The sequence below is a fragment of the Chinchilla lanigera genome, unplaced genomic scaffold (genome assembly GCF_000276665.1).
Source record: "Chinchilla lanigera isolate Chin_1 unplaced genomic scaffold, ChiLan1.0 scaffold00016, whole genome shotgun sequence".
Classification (NCBI taxonomy): Eukaryota; Metazoa; Chordata; class Mammalia; order Rodentia; family Chinchillidae; genus Chinchilla; species Chinchilla lanigera.
The window spans coordinates 6,765,977-6,785,570 of NW_004955417.1; the positions used below are offsets into that span (position 1 = coordinate 6,765,977).

At 38.7% G+C, this 19,594-nt stretch overlaps 1 protein-coding gene across 1 annotated transcript in view; it reads right to left on the reverse strand.

The window, feature by feature from the left end:
- Positions 1–3,179: 3,179 nt before the first annotated feature.
- The window catches only part of LOC106148204, a gene marked incomplete at its 5' end in the record, with an annotated part of 41,579 nt that continues 25,164 nt past the window's right edge, over positions 3,180–19,594 (reverse strand). The window contains 2 exon segments of the mRNA XM_013512754.1: positions 3,180–4,028; positions 5,776–5,841. Of these exon segments, the coding sequence (XP_013368208.1) occupies positions 3,780–4,028; positions 5,776–5,841 (315 nt within the window).

A 19,594-nucleotide genomic window follows, 5' to 3' on the forward strand; every position in this document is an offset into this window, starting at 1 on the left:
CCATGGGATCCAGGCCCTCAGCTGGATTCTTTGGTCATTAGTGTGTGGATAGATTTCCTGCACTCTCTTGTGTATGATTCTTTGGGTGACTATTACAAATAATCTTATAAAATATGTGTCCTCTATGATATTTTTCCCCTTGCAAAAACCCCAAACCATGACACCAAGGAAGTGAAAGACCTCTACAAAGAAAAGTACAGTACTTTTTAAAAGGGAGATCTGAAAGACATCAGAAAAGAGAGAAATATCCCCCTCAGCAGAGCCAGTATTGTCAAAATGGCCACTGTTCTAAAATTGATGATATATACATTTAATGCAATCCCAATCAAAACACCAAGGGCATTTCTCAGAGAAAACCACCCTACAATTCATATGGAACCAGACGAGACCCACATTAGCAAAAGGAATCCTGGGTAACCATAGTGAAGCAGAAAGCTTCATAATCCTGAATTTCAAGTTGTATTGCAAAGCTACAGTGATGTAAAAAGCAGGGTACGGGCACAGAAACAGACATGTGGATCAGTGGGACGAATAGAGGATGCTGAAACAAGCCCAGGCATATTCAGCAGTTTGATCTTTGACAAAGAGGCCAAAAGCATATGCTGGAGGAAAGACAGTCTCCAGTCGGTGTTAGGAAAACTGGCTATTCACATGCAGAAGATTGACTCTAGACCCATATCTGTCACCATGTCCTTAACTAAAATCAAAATAGATTAAAGGTCTAAATATTAAAACCAAAACGCTTAACCTGTTGCAAAATGACATAGGTAAAATTCCTGAAGTCATAGGTATAGTATAGGCAAAGACCCTCTGAACAGAACCCCAATTGCACAAGAAATAATATCAGGAATCAACAAATGGGATTATATCAGTTTATAAAGCTTCTGCACAGCTAAGGAAATAACCAAAAGAGGAAGAGACAAACTAAAGAAGGGGAAAATTTTTTTTGCCAGCTACATCTCATATAGAAGATTAATATCTAGAATATATGAAGAACTCAAAAAATTAGACCACCCAAAATAAAAGACCCAATCGAAATTGGGCCCCTAAAGTGAATAGACACCTCTTAGTAAAAGTACAAATGGCCAATAAATACAAGAAAAAATGTTTGACTTGCCTGGCCATTGGAGAAATGCAAATTAAAACACTGAGATTTCATCTTACTCCAGCAAGAATAGCTACCATCAAGAAATCAACTGGCAAGGCTGCAAGGAAAAAGAAGCACTTCTACATTGTTGGTTAGAATGTAATCTAATACAACCATTAGGAAATCTGTATGGAGATTCAAGAAACCAAAAATTGAAATTCCATTCAACCCAGCTATTCCCCTTCTAGATATTTTCCTGAAAGAATTGAAGACATCCTATCACAGGGATACATGCATACCCATGCTTGTAGCAGTACAATTAATAATAGCCTACCTGTTGGAAGTGGCCTATATGTTCATCAATAGATGGATGCATACAGAAAATGTGGGATTTATACACAGTGGAGTACTACTCTACTATAAACGAGGATAAATTTGAGTTATTTGTATGAAATTTGGATGCACCTTGAGATAATGTTAAGTGAAATAAATCAAACACACAAGCTTAAATACTGCATGGCTTGTCTCACATAAGAAATCCAAAATATAAACAAATTAAAGGTCAAAATAAAAGATACAAAAAAAATACATAATAGGAAACAGGGAGGTAAATCTTTTGCAATGGGAAAGGGACCAAGCGATGGGGGGGGGGGGCATAAGAAGAATACGATGTGTCACTTACATTGCCAACTACCCAGAAAGAAAGTGATCACTATGTACAGAAACATGTACTAATAAAAAATTTTAAAAGAATATATTTCACACAAATAAAAACTAAAAAAGAATAAATAGGTGGATGGATTAGTGCATGGGAGGAGGTAGGGAAGGAGGCGGGAAGGAGAGGGGTGAAATGATGAAATAAAATGAAATGCAGGGGTATGGTGGAATGGCATGGCAGACAGAAGCTGCAGAACTCAGCGTCCAGGAAGCAGAGAGAGCAGAACAAGAGCTAGAGAGAAAAGAAGTCAGGAACAAGAGCACACCGTTCTAGGTCATGATCCCAGTGACCCATTCGACATGGATTAACCTGGAGGAGATTATGTTCAATATAGTAAGCCAGGCATAGGAAGACAAATACAGCTTTCATGATCTCACATAGAGAGAGCGTGTAAAAAAGTTGAACTCAGAAACAAAAAGTAAAACAGTGGTGGTTGGATGCTGTGAGGGGATAGGGAAGATGCTGGTAAGAAGACAGAGTTTGAATTTTACCTTTTTCATACTATGCTATAGTCACATGAAATATTTTCAGTTCCTGCAATTTCTTTTTTTTTTAGTTTTTTCTTAGTTACTGTAATTTCTATTTTAAGTAACCCTTTAAAATGGTAATTTTATGGGCTGAGGATGTAGCTCAGTGATAGAGTGCTTACCTATCATGTGTGATTGTGGTCCTGGGTTCAATCCCCTAGCACGCACACATACACAAAAAAGTTAAATTTTAAAAATATGTAGCCTTAAGAAATGTTTCCTTAACAAAATTTCTGGCTCAATAAATAGCTTTCATAGTACACAATGAAGTACAAATAAAAGCAGTTGAATTTATTTATTTTTTTGGTTTTTCTCCGGTACCGGGAACCGAACTCATGACCTTGCACTTGCCAGGCAGGCGCTTTGGCCACTGAGCTAAATACCCAGCCCCAAAAGCAGCTGAATTTAATAAAATTAAATATTGTGGAGCCTGGAAGGGGGTTTGGGGATAGGGAGAGATGGGAGAGATGGGGGGAGGGGAGGGGAAAGGGAAGCATAAAGGATCAAGATGTGCTGTGTATGCAAACTATGATGAATGTTGTAGTCAGGGTTTACCAGGAAAAGATTTAACACAGGACACATAATTTATAGAATTATTTTATAATATTCACCCAAAGAGCCAAATGCAAAAGAGTGTGGGAAATCTGTCCGCACACTAGAAACCCAAAGAATCCAGCTGATGGCCCGGATCCCCTGGCAATGTCCTTCACAGGTCGAGCAAAAGACCAAGAGCCCATGGCAATGCCCCCCATGAGTCGAAATGGAGGCCTAGAGCCCGTGATAATGTCTCATGCAAGTCTCTACCAAAGATCTGCCCTGGGAAGGCCTGAAGATCAGTGGTGGAAGTTAGAAAATCTGCACCAGCAGGATAAAGGATCTGTGACAGCAAGCTGAGGGATCTGCATTGGAGCCAGGAAGGTCCTCAAATAAGGACCTGAGCCTCCCTGAAAAGAACTGCAGCCGTCCTCAGCAACGTTGGTGTCCCAGGCTCCAATGATGAGAACAGCTGAGTTCATATCAGGAAAACCAGCATGACAAGCTTCTCCAGGAGGATCATAGGCACACGATCTCCCCGGCAGTTCTCTTTTTATGTTGTTGGCAACAACCCTCAGGTGGGTCTTCACATCCAGTTCCACGCTGATTCAGTTCAGCTGGGTGTTACAAGCTATTAGTTAATCCACCACAATTATGTCTCACAAACTTATACTAATAAAAAGGGGGGAAACCAGTTATTTTTCAACAAAACATTTTTCTACATTTCCCTGTGTATAGCATATGAACAGTCAACTGCATTTTCCCATACATTCCCCATCCTGTTTTAATGATAAGAATGAAAATTACATTAGCTTAAAATTAAAATAATAGAATTGCAAATACACGTAAGTGCTTGTTTTTACGTGTATCTATATTATTGTCACTAGGGGGAGCTCAGTATTTAATTTGTATTCTAGAAGAGTACAGCCCACTGGCGGTCAAAACTGCTGTCAGCATCCCACTGCACTGTGTGTGAGGGGCTTCCAGATACACTGACACCATTATTTTTTCCCCAGAAAATGAAAGTGACTATCTTAGCTCTCATGCTTTTCACAGTATCTGGGGCAAGTACAAATGGCTCCATCTCTGTGGCGCCACTGTCAGAGAGACACACACACTTCTTTAAATGTGGCTCCAAATGGCCTGTGCTCTTCTCAGTGATCTGAAACAGACCAGAGGAATAGAGGTCAGACTGTGAAGCAGAGTAGACAGCATAATGAACACGGCGACAGGGTCTGGCCTCAGACAATTCCCCACCTTTCAAGCTGTATTAGCGTAACATGTGAACTCCTCATCTTTACACCTCTTGTGTTAGGTGCATTTTTTTTTTTAATAAATAAAAGAAACCTCTATTATGTTACCCCCATTTATGGCCAAAACCCACTAAACTTTAGACTGGAGCTGTTTGGGTTTTTTTAAAGTAAGTTTAGATGGGACATCTAGAAGACAATAAACTTCTGTCAGTGCCTGGAACTGGATAATATTGAACAAAACTAAAAAGCAGTTCCAACCCTTGTAAGAAGAATTGAATCAAATGAGCCTATGAATAAAAATTGAAAGGAGAACAACACCACACATATATTTTCACAAACCTGATTTCTGGTGCAGAAATAAAGCAATAAAAAATGAGAACTAGTCATTGCTTTTAGTTCCTTTCGCAAGAGCCAGTGAGTCCTTTTGTTTATTTGCCCATCCTGAGGAACATGTTGAAGTTCATAAGAGTACAGACTTAATCTGGAAGGAACAAAGGAGTGGCTGTCCACCCCACTGTACACAGAAGCCCCTCTTGCCCTCTCTGGCCCCTCTACCTTCTCGGACAGCTGTGGCATTCACGCAGTGGAGAGTGGACCCACTACATCTCAAGGCAGCCCTGCCTTTTACTGGCTGACTCTCATTTTCCCACATCAAAACTTCATTCTGGTTCTGCTCTTTTGCAAGAGGTTAAAAAAAAAATCTTTTTCTCAAGAAAGGTGTTGAATTTATTTTGGGGGGGGGGTACCGAGAATCAAACTCATGACCTTGCCAGGCAGGCGCTGTGCCGCTGAGCTAAATCCCCAGCCCCAAGGTGTTGAATTTAAACATGGGTATTGTTAACTCCAAGTTTTTCCTTCTTCCCCTCCCACAAAGACTTTTTATATTCAGCCAAAATATTAGAGGTATACTTACATTTTTACTAAAATGGTCATTTTCATTTCTCCATTAGTATATAAGTTTATAGAAGAATTAGAAAATTCACACATGACAAACCTTACTACTCAGAAATAATTTTGGTGACTTGTTTTTCTATAAAATTTCTTTATTAATTTTTTTCACAACAAATTAGAATGCTAATTATTGTTTTTAAACTCATTTTGTAAAAACAACCAGTAAATCATCTATTTCAAAAGATAAGTAGGGGGGCTGGGGATTTAGCTCAGCAGCACAGTGCCTGCCTGGCAAGCACAAGGTCATGAGTTCGATTCCTGGTACCACAAAAAACAAACAAACAAACAAAAAAATCAAAAGGTAACTAGGATATTCCTCTTGAGAGTATAACTTAACAATAGTTTTAAAATTAATTTTTAATTAAGTTTTAAAATTAATATATATGATAACTCAAATTTCATAAATTTATTCTACAGATATACTGAAACATACAAAATAACATGTGACAAAATAAATGCTGCAGTTTCTTATGGAAGCAAAAGACTGGAAAACAATTTAAATGTCTCCACTGAGGACAGGTTAAATAAATTGTAGTACCTTGAAATGGAAATGTTGGAATATGCTGTGATAAAAAGAAATAGTCTCAGTTTATACTAATATGGAGCCATATGTAATAATCACCAAGTGTTTTAGTTACTCTTCTCATTGCTGAGACAAAATACCCAACACCCAAAGTTAAAGATAGAAAGGTTTATTTAGCTCACAGTTTGTAGGAGTTTCAGTCCATAATCGACTGGCTCTAAGGCAGAGTAGCATAGCAGGCAGACATCCTAGAGGAGAAATAGCCCATGGTAAGCAGGCAGGAGACAGCCACAGCAGCAGCCTGCCTCTTCGTTTCATCCCTTCCAAATTCCCTGCCTTTTGTGTGGTGCCACCTATAGTCCTGGTATTCCTTCCCATTATGCACACCCAGAACTATACTAAACCAATCAGTGGGCTGATTTAGTAATTAGGCAACCTTAATCCCATCATCACACCTTTAATCTCAGCATCACACAACCTAGATCCAGCCACCTCAAAAAAGCCCTACGTATGACCACATGAGCATTTGGGGAGACATGTAGATATAGGCCATAATAGTAAGTTATTTTTTAACTTCACAGAAAGGTACAGGACAGTCTTGGTTACTTTTCTCATTGCTGAGACCAAATACCAGACACCCAAAGTTAAAAGGGAAAAGTTTATTTCAACTCACAGTTTGTAAAGGTTTTAGTTCATAGTCAACTGGCTCCAAAGCAGAGTGGCAGAATGGCAGAGTGGCAGAGTGGCAGAGTGGCAGAGGAGAAATAGTTCATGGCAGGACAGGCAGGAAGCAACAAGCAGTAAAGCATGTTGGGAGCCACTAGAGCTGATTATTGGTCAAGCAGTCAAGCTACCTCAGTACTGAAAAAGGCATCCTGCCGGACAATTACAGTGGTTAGTCGCTAAGCTACATTACCCGCTGTCATGATACTAACTTTGCAAGTGTATAAAATAAACACCCCTACTGATGAAGTCAGTCCTCTTGCTCATCAGGCAAGAGGTAACTCCACCTGACCCCAGCTTTTGTCTCTTGTCTTTATTTTTCTCATACTCACCGCCGTTTCTCTCTGGGGTGCAACGACAGACCAACGAGGTACACTACAAAAGCAGCAGCAGCACATTTCCCTTTCCCTTTTATCCCACCTATAAATCTTTTAGGTGGTGCCAACCACTTCCAGGGTGAAGCTTCCCTTTATGCGTGCCCTGAACTATGGTAAAACAATTAGTGAACTAACCCCAGGATCACATCCTTAATCTATGTTCACACATGCTAGATCCAGCACTTCAGAAAATCCCCACCTATGAGCACAGAGGCTTGAGGTGACATCTAGATACAAGCCATAGCAAGGACAATGTGTTTAATGCTAGCATTTGTACCATAAAAGTAATATGCCTCCCTGCAGGTTATAAATACATGGAATATCTCTAGAAGAATACACAAGAAAATGAATAATAACAATTACTTCTAGAAGGGACTTGGACACATAAAGGACAAGGAGAGGAAAAACCTTTTTTCACTGTAAACTTTTTCAATTCTGTACCATGAATATGTACGTATTACTTATTCATATAACATATACTAATATGTATATGACCCTGTCACACTAACATGTCCTCATTTTGAGTATGAGAAAGCTAAGCTGAGAATGCTGGGGTGACTTATTCGGCACCTGACGGCTAACAAGTACAGTCTGGAAATGACTACTCACGTGGAGTTCTTTCCTTAAGGGGTAGAATTCTGTAAGTTTGTCCCTTTTATAAGTGAGCCCTTTCACTTAGCATCTCCAAGAGTGACATAATTTTCCTTCCCAGCTTCAGCCTGGATTTACTTATAGGTTAAGTCCCTTAAAACCAAACAAATATGTATTATATTAGTTTCCTATTGCTGTGGTCATAAATTACTACAACTCAGAGGTTTGCAACCACACAGGTTTATTATCTGACATCGGAAATGAATGTCACTAGAATAAGATCAAAGTCTTGACATGGTTGCATTCCTTCTAGAGTCTCCAAAGAAAAATTCATTTCTTTGTTTTTTCCATTTTCTAGAGATGCCCACATTCCTTGGGTTTTAGACTTCTTCAAAGAACACCACTCCAACTGCTGCTTCCGATAGACTAGGTAGGTAACCAAGAATGAGCTGGAGCTGGGAAACTGGCAGAGGGTTCTCAAAGAAGGTTCTTTAGAGGCCAGATTTCCTGAGTTTGCAGTTTCCAGGCTTCCCAAGACCTTTAGGCCCCTTACAAGTTACCCTTCCTGCCCAGTCTGACACCTTTCAATCTCATTCAGGCACACCTTGCGGCACAAGTCTGAGGTTACACTGTCCACCGAGTAAGGCCTCATTTATTTATACTTGCTTTGTGGATTTGACACCACCACTCCACCCGCACCTTTCACCCCGGGGCTTTGGACAACACTAGTTTTAATCTTGCCCAGATAAATTAAAAAACTCCATGAAAACAACAAACCAACAAAAAAACAAAAAACAAAAAAACCTCCCTCTCCCAACATGAGGGTGGAGACTCACAGCTGATTGGAAAGAGCCCTGTCAGTCATAGCACCTCAGAACTCTCCTAAGAGTCTAAAAAATGAAAAGAAATCCTGCCCTAGACCTTGGAGAGAGCCTGTATACGCAGTCCCCTTGGCTTTCTCCAAACTGTAGTTCCTCTCTGTAGTAGGTTGATAACTGGTGGTCAACTTATAACTCCCAGCTGAACTGAGTAAGTGAGGTGCTGGGTGTGGGAGGCCCACCTGAGGACTGTCGCCAGCAACATAAAGGCAGACCTGGAGAAGAAGAAGCAGGCTGTTGGGAGCTGGCTTTCCTGATGAACTTGGCTGTTTTCATCCTCCGAGGAGCTCGGGACCTCGCTGGCACTGAGAATGGCTTTGGTTCACTTTGGGGAGCTCTGGTCCTTACTCTGAGCATAGCTTCCTGGTTCCGGAGGGGAAGATGGTGCACTGCCGGCCTCCAGGAAAAGCTTGCTGCGTTGGCTTCCCTGACGGGAATTCAGCCATCCCCATCATTGGAGGAGCTCGGGATCTCACTGTTGCCGAGGATGGCTGTGGTACCTTTTGGGGGAGCTCTGGTTCTTCTGAGCATCACTTCCTGGCTCCAATGCCTATCCCTTAGCCTGCTTACCACAGGTCCTTCATCCTGCTGGCACAGACTTTGTAGATTCCACTACTGACCTTTGGGCCTTCCCAGCAGATCTGTGAAACAGGCCTGCATGAGATGTTGTCATGGGCTCTGGGCCTCCAGTTGGATTCATGGGAGGCATTGTTATGAGCTCTGGGTATTCAGCTCAACTCGTGTAGGACATTGTTGTGGGATCCAGGCCCTCAGCTGGATTCCTTGGTCTTAGTGTGTGGACAGATTCCCTGCACTCTTTTGTATACTGTTCTTTGGGTGACTATTATAATTAATCATATGAAGTATGTGTCCTGTATTATATTGTTCCCCTTGCAAAATAAGCCCCAAACCAATACACTCTCATAAAAAGCCTTGATAATTGCTTAGTAAAGTGCTTTAAACTCTATTCCTTTGCTTCTGAGTGCTGTTTGTGGCCCTCCTCCCAAGTGTATTTTGGAGGATTCAAGAGCCTAGATAGCCTCAAAATGCAGAGCAGCCCCAAAATGCAGAGCCCAGCCCAAGCTCACCCTGACTTTCCAATAAGCCAGCTCTTCTCCTCATCTCTGATGCTCCTGCCCACCTCCTTCAAGAGCCATTGTGATTACCTTGAGCCTACCTGGACAGTGTAGGATAATCCCCCATCTCAAGATCCCTAACCACATTTGTAAATCCCTTTGATGATGTGCATGGTAACCTTGACAGGTCCTGGGGATTAGAACATGGATGTCTTTGAGAGGTCTTTATTCAGCCTGCCACATCAGCTCTAATGTTGAGGCAAGTCCTGTCAACACTGTCCTTGGTTTCCCCGTCTGTAAACCCGGGATGAAAATGCTATTTCATATTGCTATTGTTCAGTGGTCCTCCTTCTGAGGGAGGCACATTTCAAGCTGCCCAGTGGACATCTGAGACTGCAGATAGCACTAAACCTTGTAGATAGTTTTTTCCTATAACGCAAATCTACGATAAAGTTTAATTTATAAATAAAGCACAGAAATCTATTAACAATAATAAAAAGAATTATAACAATATACATTTGCTTCACAATTTCACAGATAAAAGATTTGTTTTTACTATATATCTTACCAATATCAGCATACAATTTCTTTCATTCCTTATTGGGGTGAGAACTTTTACCTTTTCTCTTAATTCTCTTTGGCATATCCAAAATGTCAGCATCACTACTCTTGTGCTTTGGAGCCATCATTAAGACAAATAAAGGTTAGCCAGGCGTGGTGGTGCACGCCTGCAATCCTAGCACTTGGGAGGCTGAGGCAGGAGGGTCATTGAGAGTTTGAGACTAGTCTGGGCTACAAAGTGAGTTCAAGGCCAGCCTAAACTGCATAGTGAGACCCTGTCTCAAAAGGACAAAAAAAAAAAAAAAAAAAGACAAATAAGGGTTACATGTGCCCAAGCAGTGAAATACTGTGATAGTTGACCTATTAACTGAGACTGCATATACAATGTGGATACATTGGACAAAGGCATGAAATAGGATAGTTTTATCACACTCCAAGAACAGCATGTAACGTGGGACTTCTGAATTATTTATATCTGGAATTTTCCATTTAATATTTTTAGACTGTGGTTAATGCTGGTACCTGAAATTGTAGGAAGGGTGAGGGTAGATAAGGAGGAAGTAAGGTGTATAAATTAATATATTTAAAGCATGCAACATTGCCTGACATACTGTAAGCAGTGGGAAAATGTTACTTACAGTAGTTGTTTTACTGACCCTTTGATTTACTAGCACGGTAGAGCAGTTTAACAAAGCGATCAATCATGTCTTTTCCTTTAGACCTAGCGTATGCTGGGGATACAGAAGAGATGCTTTTACTTAATTTTTGCAAAATACAATATAACAAAATTAGCTTTGAAGGAATTATAACACATTTACATTGTGTAATTTAATTTAGGATAATAGGTGACATTTTATATAATCTCCTCCGTCTGGGCGTCTTCAGGTACATAATGTACATAGCCCTTGTAATCAGTCTGAAGTGTTTACTGAGAATTTGATAAAAATTTATTGCATAAAAGACCCTGGGCAATAGGTATACAAAAGGCAAAGATACTGTTTCAGGTAATTTTTATTTTAACTACTGAGATAAATGAATCTCTGCTTATTTGACCAGGTCCATATGCAGAACTAGAGCTGAAAATATAACTGGGGTAATGAACTGTAAACAGGGGAAAAAGTGGAAACGTAAGACCCAGCACTCTGGCATAGTCTATGCACTAAATGAGTAGTATAGACCATAACTACTGCAAGACTTCAGACTGCAAAGAACTCCTGCAAGAAGGGTTGAGCAGAAACAGCATAAGAGAATATGTATATCAGCTTTGGATTAAAAGATTCTGAATATAACACAGAATAAAATATCCCAGACATGTTCTGGGGAAGTTGGCACTGAATATTTGTGCCGAGAGCACAGAAAGAAAACAAATGGCTTCTCCGTAGTATACACTGCAGGGTGGAGGTAGGACGGGATTGTGTGTCTCAGAGGGATTTGGCTACCACTTCTGTACAGCAGGGTCAAGTCCACGTGACTTGCTACCTTCCAAGCCATAGGAAGAAGCCAAACAATTTGTGCCCAAAATAACTCATCTGAAAAGAGACCAAAAATTTTTTTGAAGCTTGAGACATTATGTGAGCTCTGCTTCCTTGATATTGCAAATGTAAATACTTACAATGTAGAGTTCAACACAAAAGTTGATGCACAGGAAAGCTGGACAACTAATCTTTGAACAATGCTTAAATAAATGATTATGATTACTGGATATTTAAAATGTGGTAAAAGTAAAAATTATCAATAGTGTACCAAATCCCCAAGTTGGATGTAATTATTATGTGTTGTGAACATGTACCACTAAGGGGAAAAAAAGAAAATGTAGCAAGCATAGTGACATCACTTGCTTAATATATTGGCTTTTTAGAACCCCCTCTGAACTAGGCACTATCAACTCTGCTCACAAAATGAGAAGCCAGAGACATAGCCAAGAATTCGGCACCCAACCTTACATAGCTGCCCTGCACCCCACACTTTACCCACCCATAGCAGCCTCTCACCATTCAATGAAACAAATTCTTGTCCAGTTTCTATGGTTTCTAGTTTTGTTTCTGGAAAAACACTGCAAGAGACTTCTGTGAACAGAACGTCTCAGAGAGGAAAAAATGTAATAAATGCTAAATATCCTCTATATTGAGTGATCTCAAAACCCTGAAACTAAATCCTTTGCATCTGCATATGAGAAGCTGGCAGTGAGCAGGGGATGATGGGAGCAGCATTTTCTTTTCTGTTTGCTTCCTCCAACCAGATACAGTTGAAGTGAGCACTCTTTGTCTGAGGTATAGACTCCCAGCAAGGAATAAAAGCCGAAAATTCAGGAAAAGCTTGAGCTCCACAACTGAACGGGTACAGAGAACAATTCTCCTATTGCCAGGAAGAAAGAGGTGCTCACCGGTGGACAGCCTTCCCCCACGTAGTTCTCTCATGGCCAGGAGGACCGAGAATATCTGGGCATCTGCTTACGGGCGACAGCCTTTATTGGTTGAAAAAAAAAAAAAAAAATGACTGTCTTCCCCAGGAACAACTTGTGGAACAGAGTTTAAGGTTTCCATAAAATTATCTCCTCTTTCACCGAATTTTAACTCTCCAAAGAGTAAGTCCAGAGGCACTCATTCATTTTCTGAATTTTGTTTAGCTGCCTTAGGAAGAGACCTGCTCTGGAGAGGGACAAGAAAACGATGTTAAGGTTCACCTCTGCTGTTTTCTCAGTCTGCACTGTAGACTGCACCACTTACCAGAATCTCCCCTGCCGACCTCTCAGAATAAAAACACCACCTTGTGCCACCACTGTGGCACTCAGATGGCAATTTTTGACACAGAGTTAGTGTCTCCCCTAACCCCCAAACAATAAGGCTTTTCACTCGTATAATCCTTTTACATAAGAAACAACTTGATGCAGCATAATGAGAGCTGCATTTCATAGCCAGTTGGACTGGGGCCCTGGCTCCACTCACGGTAAGTAACCTTGGGCAGGTCATTTACTGTTTCTGGAGTTCAGAGCTGAAGATATTCTTTGCCCACTTGCAATCCAATATCTTAATAACTATTTAAAACAGTTAAATAAACCACAAGCTCTCCAACCCAATGTGGAAGGATCACCCGAGAGCCAAGACTGAAGTGAAGAACCCTAAGCTCTGCTCTCAGACAGCAGGTCTAGCATGGGGCCCACACATGTGCTGTTTCAACAAGAATCTCTCCAGTGACGGAGATGAAAGTAGGTGAGAGGTTGAGAAACGAGTGAAACCTGTGGTTTATAGTTGCACATATATAATTTCATCCCTTCGGTAACCTTTTAAAGTAAGTCACTGTTGTATTATCTTCACTTTGTACATGAAGAAACTGATACTTTAAAAGTAAGATGATGGGGCAATCTTCTTTATAGGAGGCCTTAAAGATGGCAATGTGGCTGGAAGCCCAGAGGAGTGGTTTTACAGACACCACTGTGTAACAAGTACACAGATTACACTTAGACTGCGAGGAGAGGTCATTAATCCATATTGTGATGATTACTAGCACAAACTCAGAAGGTTAACACAAGATGCACTTTGTTGCCATTTGGCTGTGTTCCATATAGCATGGTAAACACTTTACCTATAATGTCTGCCTCTCACAGCAGCGTGGGGGATAAATGTCATAGCTCCATGTTATAGATGAGGGACTGAGACTCAGAATAAATAACATTTAAATTCATGCAGCTCACTCATCATTTAAACACATATTTGTTTAACTCAAAAGCCTTGCTATGTCCTGTTTCACACACAGTGTTAGTTGTCATTACTGTAATGATCAGAGGTCTAAAGTTATCATGTGTAAAACACACACACAATCGTCCATTAAACTGTATATTCCTTATGGACAAAAGATCTTACTCACTCCTGAATCTCCCACACCTTACAAAGCTCCTAACACATAGCCAGAGCTCAATAAAGGCTTGATAAAAGAATTAAGTTTTTAATTTATTGAATATATAGAATACAATACTTTAAACAAACTATACTTTAAAATATTTTTACATTTCCTCAATCAACAAAAGTCTTTCCAAACATTTTTAGTTTTCCTCAATTAAAAAAATAGACAAAAACTCAGTCAAGCTATAGTTTTCACAAAACATAAACCTTCCTTTGTTTCCTAATAGCTGAGCTAAATGTAACTTTCTCACAGTTGAGAATCATGAGTTCACTCAGATCCACCCTGGAATGGAATGCCCACTTGTTGCTTGTTTAGGGAACTGATGATTCCAGCTATTCTTTGTGTTTGGTATAATCAGATCCTGAAGTTTGTCCAGGCCCCTGGGTTCAGGCTGCCAACACTGGTAGCATCGTTTCCAGATAATTGACCTGGGTTCTGCTGACTCAGAAAGTCAGCTCCCAGAGTCATAAAGGACCCCTGTTCACAGTGAACGTTCCTTAGCCTGTGTATATGTGTGTGTGGAGGTGCGGGGGGTGGGGGGGGGACGAAATTCTTTACAGAAAAAGGGATTTGGGGAATCCTGAAGCCAATGTTCATGGACACCTAAAATAAGATTTTAAAATGAAATAACTGCAAAATCTAGTATTTTCTTTTCTCCTATTTTTTATTTTTTTTTACTGAAAATGCTTTGATTCGGTTAAGATGTGGCTTATCTAATAAACTGACAGACAACAGAGTGAGTTTTGATCCTGCTTGTGACCCTAAACAATTCATCCAGCAGCAGTTTGTTCAAGTGATTTTTTTCATTCTGCCACTGGCATTAACACATTTTGGAAAAGTCTGTATCCCATTAAGCAAAGATGTTAAGATGGAAAGTTAAGATGGAAAAGAGAAAGTGGTCAGGAAGTTTGTGTAACAACAGTACCTATTACAAAAAATATATATATATATATGTATATATATAATTTTATTTGCTCTGATCAAGCTTCGCAAGCTATTACCAATTTCATATTATCAATTTCTGAAGCTTGATGTAAAGCTCTAATTATCAAGGGATTATAAATTCTCCCTCATCTAAAGGCAGCGATACGTGCTAAGGTGTGGAATAAGAAGAGCCCTACAGCTGCTCTCAGGATCGAGGCAATGCTCTGGTCACCACATTTGTAAACATTTTTGACTTTGCAACATCTACAGCTGCGTAAACATAGTGTTCCCAAGCACTTCTGTGGCAAAACCAGTTTGGAAACCTTTATCTTACTCATCAGGCATGTTTTATTTTGTAACACGTCACCCTTTGAAGATTTTCAAGGCCAAGAAGGATTGTCTGGTACTTTTAGATAGAAGTAAAATTACTAAGAAATATGAAGGGTGAAGCTATAAGACCATAAAGGTAAGATGTTTTATTGAGCAGTTGTTGAAGTTAATTGTAGTGATCCACTCAAAGGCCTACTGTTTTCTCTGGTGACACTTTACCATTTTATAACAGAAGAAACTTAAATTTGGGGGGATTTAAGTAACTGCCACCAAAATCAAAAGTGAGAAAACAAACTCAGTCAGAGGTTCTGTATCCTGATAACCATATTACCTCCAATATACCTTCTTTAACTGAATATATGTAAAAAATAACATGGTTTAGTTATTTCAGATGTTATGGGAGGCAACACTACTGTGAATAATACAGAGTATAAATGTGTGGTGATGCACGCCTATAGTCCCAGCACTTGGGAGGCTGAGGCAGGAGGACCGTTGCAAGTTTGAGACCAGCCTGGGCTACGAAGTGAGCTCAAGGCCAGCCTGAACTGCATAGCAAGACCCTATCTTAAAAAGACTAAATAAATAAACAAATAAAAAAGAAGAGAAAACTCTTCTTAAACTTTGCAATGTGTTTCTATATTCACATCTGACTATGAGTGTTGGGAATACTCTAAAATTCATAACACTACTTTTTTATCTAAAGCCAGGATAGTCAACCAGCTATCTTGATTTTAAAAGAAATCTCATTTGATTCCTTTTCAAAGACTATTAGGTTTGAAATTTCCAAATGTCCAAATAAGATAAATGTAGTTTGGGGGATAAAAGAACAAATTTTAAAAATCAAGATTGTCTAACTTGGTTATTGTTGTTTTTGCAAAACATAATTTAGAGGTATACAGAGGAAAATGATAATGTTAACAGAAAAGATATTTAAAGTGCCCAGGGAAAGTTAAAGGCAAAATTTATTTTGGATAAGTCCATACATATTGTTCATACATTCATGGGTCAAGGCAAGTGACACTTTAGTGACAACATGCCTTGCTAATTCTAGCTCACTGAGGAGACAGCAAAATGCTTAGAACTAAAAAAGATAGCTGAACAATTTGCAATGGAGCGTTCAGATTGAAATGTTATACTCTCAGTAGTCAGTTAAAGAGCTTAGAAAGGAAAAAATGTGTTAAACATTCTAACAAAGCCGGGTGTCACACCTGTAATCCCAGCACTCTGGAGGATCACAAGTTTGAACCCAGCCTGGGCATCACCTTACCTCAAAAAATAAAAAGGGCTGAAGATGTAGTTTAGTTTGAAGGCCCTGTGTTTGATCCCCAGTACCACAAAAGAAGGAGAAGGAGGAACAGCATGGGGAGAGAGGGATCACATTCGACAAACATTTTTTGGTCTACTGCTTTTAAAAATCATTAAAATGCCTGCAGTTTGTGATAATGAAGGAAAACCTAAGTATCTAAATCCATTTTGTTCAACATGGGATTGTGGTTTGCATGAAATAATTAAAACTAAAAATATTACATCAACAATGAAAGCAGTATATACTTCTAAAAAAATCTGAACAAAAATTCAAAGAAAATTCAAAAAATTCAGATACTAAAAACTAATCACTAACAGAAATCCCCAAACACTTCAAACACAATTACATTTTGATTCCCTTCCTATCTTTTTCCCAAGCACAATGTTTGGGCATTTTTATTTATATATTATTGAAATATTACTGTACACCTGTTTTGTATTCTGTGTGAATTTACCATGTTTTATTAGCTATAGTCAAAAATAGAGACTATTTTAATTTTCTATGAGTATAAGTAACATTGCTGCAAACATCTTTGTACATAGTTTTCTCCATTTATTATTTATTCAGGAATGACTCCTAGCAACCAGATTGCTCCTAGCAAGAGGATAAATCATTGAAAGTTTTGTTCACCACTATAAACTATATTTCACTTGCTTAATGATGCATGTTTTTTCACTTTTAAAAAGTCTCCAAAATTGGGAAACAACATATAACCCACAGTGTTAAATATCACTGTCTGCCAGGTGGTAGCTGGCACTACCTGTGCAGGTGTGAACTCGGTGGTTACAGCTGGTGGCAACAACCAGATCGCTGTGACACTCCATATGTCAGTCCCAAAGCCCATTAGAAACCAGTGAAAGAAGAAATGATCTCTGTTACTCTCTGACACCTTTTGGCAAGATCAAGGAAGCATATGTTTCAAAATTTAACTCAACCAGGATGGGTTTTAGCCACCTGGAGTTGTCTTTAAGGACAATATTTTACTCTCAATGGCACAGAGTATAAAATTATGTAGCAAAACGGACATAACTCCACAAATGATCCGGAGCTGGATTCTGAGTACAGAGCTGTTTCCTTATATTTTCCTTTTTCATACATACACAAGAAGTATAAATTATAAAAATTCATGCAGGTCCAAAGAAAGTCTAAAATAACTAAGTTTAAAACAAATGTTGTAAATGATAAAAAAAAATTATTGTATCAAAATATATGGCAGTTTTCTTTCTTAACGTAAAGTTGCATCTTAAGATGGAAGGAGTTAAAAAATTACATTCTGATTATTGTCCATTTAAGGTACAGATATTAAAAAACAAAAGTTCACTTTGACCTGCCTACTATTTCTTGAAAGCAAAAGATAAAATTCCCTTGTGAAAGACATCATTATCCTCAAGGACAAGGAGTTAAGAAAAGAGAATTCCCAAAAAACATATTAAAATGATTCTTATCTTTTCAACCTTGCCACACAATTCAGTTGCTTCTTCACATCTTATTAGTCTGTCATATTTAGTATATAGACACTTGAACAGCAATATATGTGCACCCATGTTTATAGCAGCACAATTTGTTATAGCTAAATCTTGGAAACAACCCAGATGCCCATCCACTGAGGAATGGATAAAAAATATGTGGTATTTTTCTACAATAGAGTATTACTCAGCTATTAAAAAAGATAAACTTGAGGCTTTTGTACGTAAATGGATGCAACTAGAGACCATACTCATAAGTGAAATAAATCAGACCCAGATGTGTAAACATCATATTGTCTCCTTGGCATAGGAACCTGAAAGACTAGGTAAAACTCAAAACGTACAATAGATGATAGCAAAGGAAAGAAATTGCTCAAAGGAAGGAACGACTGGTATGAGAGAAAGAAGATAGAAGAAAGAAGGCAAAATATAAATCTATATATGAATAACTGCAATAACTGTATTGCTGATGTCTGATGGTGTATTGAAATGAACAGTTAATGCTTACAATTTTTTATGTTCTGATCGATTTTGCATGCTTATGTCTGGTGGTCTGAGCAACTGATTTGAAGGTAACAATATGCAATGAAATTACAAAGGTGAACTCCTACCATCTTGTCTAATGAAACTCTGTATTATCTCTAATGTTTTATCAAAGAATTATTTTCTTATTCTCTTTAATGATTTGAGCAATCTTTCATTCTTACATCTGGTAATCTGAGAAATGTAGCTGAAGATAGTGATGTGTAATGTAACAACCACTGTTGATTCGTATTATTTTGTCTTAAGACCCTGTATCACTTTGAATATTCTTGGTTTGATTTGTTTATGTTCGTGCTACTGGTATGCTGCTACTGTTCTATTTGTTTGTTTGTTTCTTATTTACTACTCTCTTTAAAATAAAAAAGTACATAGGTACTTGAATATAACTGCTTTTTAGGATCTTCATTTCCTTAAAAAGCTTGTATTAAATAAATTTGAATAGTTTTGTCCTGCTGATGTTTCACTTAAATTTAATCCTGGGACTTGGTTAAGATAGTAAGGGAATGGAGGTGGAGTCTGTGGAGCAGGGTGGAGATCATGACATTTTAGATTCAAAAAATACACTGCATGACAAAGTTTATAAAGGTGTCATATTTAGTTTACAAACCAACAATGTATGATGGTGACCAAACAATTAAAATTTTAAAAATTCTATTACATTTAGAATATATTGAAAGGTAAACTATAGTAGAATATAAAAATTCATTAAAGCATTAATATGTATTTTAAAAACTTCTTGCAGATAAATATCCACTACTGATCCTTCACCTTGTGAAAAATAGGTACCAGATTTTTGACATTAAAAATTTGTTTCAAAAGATATTTATAGTAAAGAAAAACATAAAATATTCACCCTCATCACCTTCATTATGACAGCATTACAATTTTTCTAAAATTGTGTCTCTTTAATTGTCAGAGCAGTAGCTCAAATCAAGATGAAGCCATATCTGGAGATCAGGAAAACAGGTTCAGAATACAAAAGAAAGGCCGAGGTTGTATTTCAGTGATAGAGTGCTTGCCTAGCATGTGTGAGGCCCTGAGTTCAGTCCCCAAAACTGAAAAAAAAAAAAAAAATTACATTAAGAGGCTAGGGGTATAACTGTATAATGCAAAAGGTTCTGGGTTTGATCCTCAGAACCAGAAAAAATTACATTCACATAAAAAAATGAGAGAGCAAAATGGTAATCTGCATTTTAAGAGATAAAAGAATTATGTAATATTTAAAACTATTCGGCGCACAGGGAGCTGTGGGCGGGGAGCGCCAGCCTTCGGGCTGGCTAGCTTTCTGCCTGCTGGCTCCCGGTGGGTGGGCCCCCAGCGCACGGG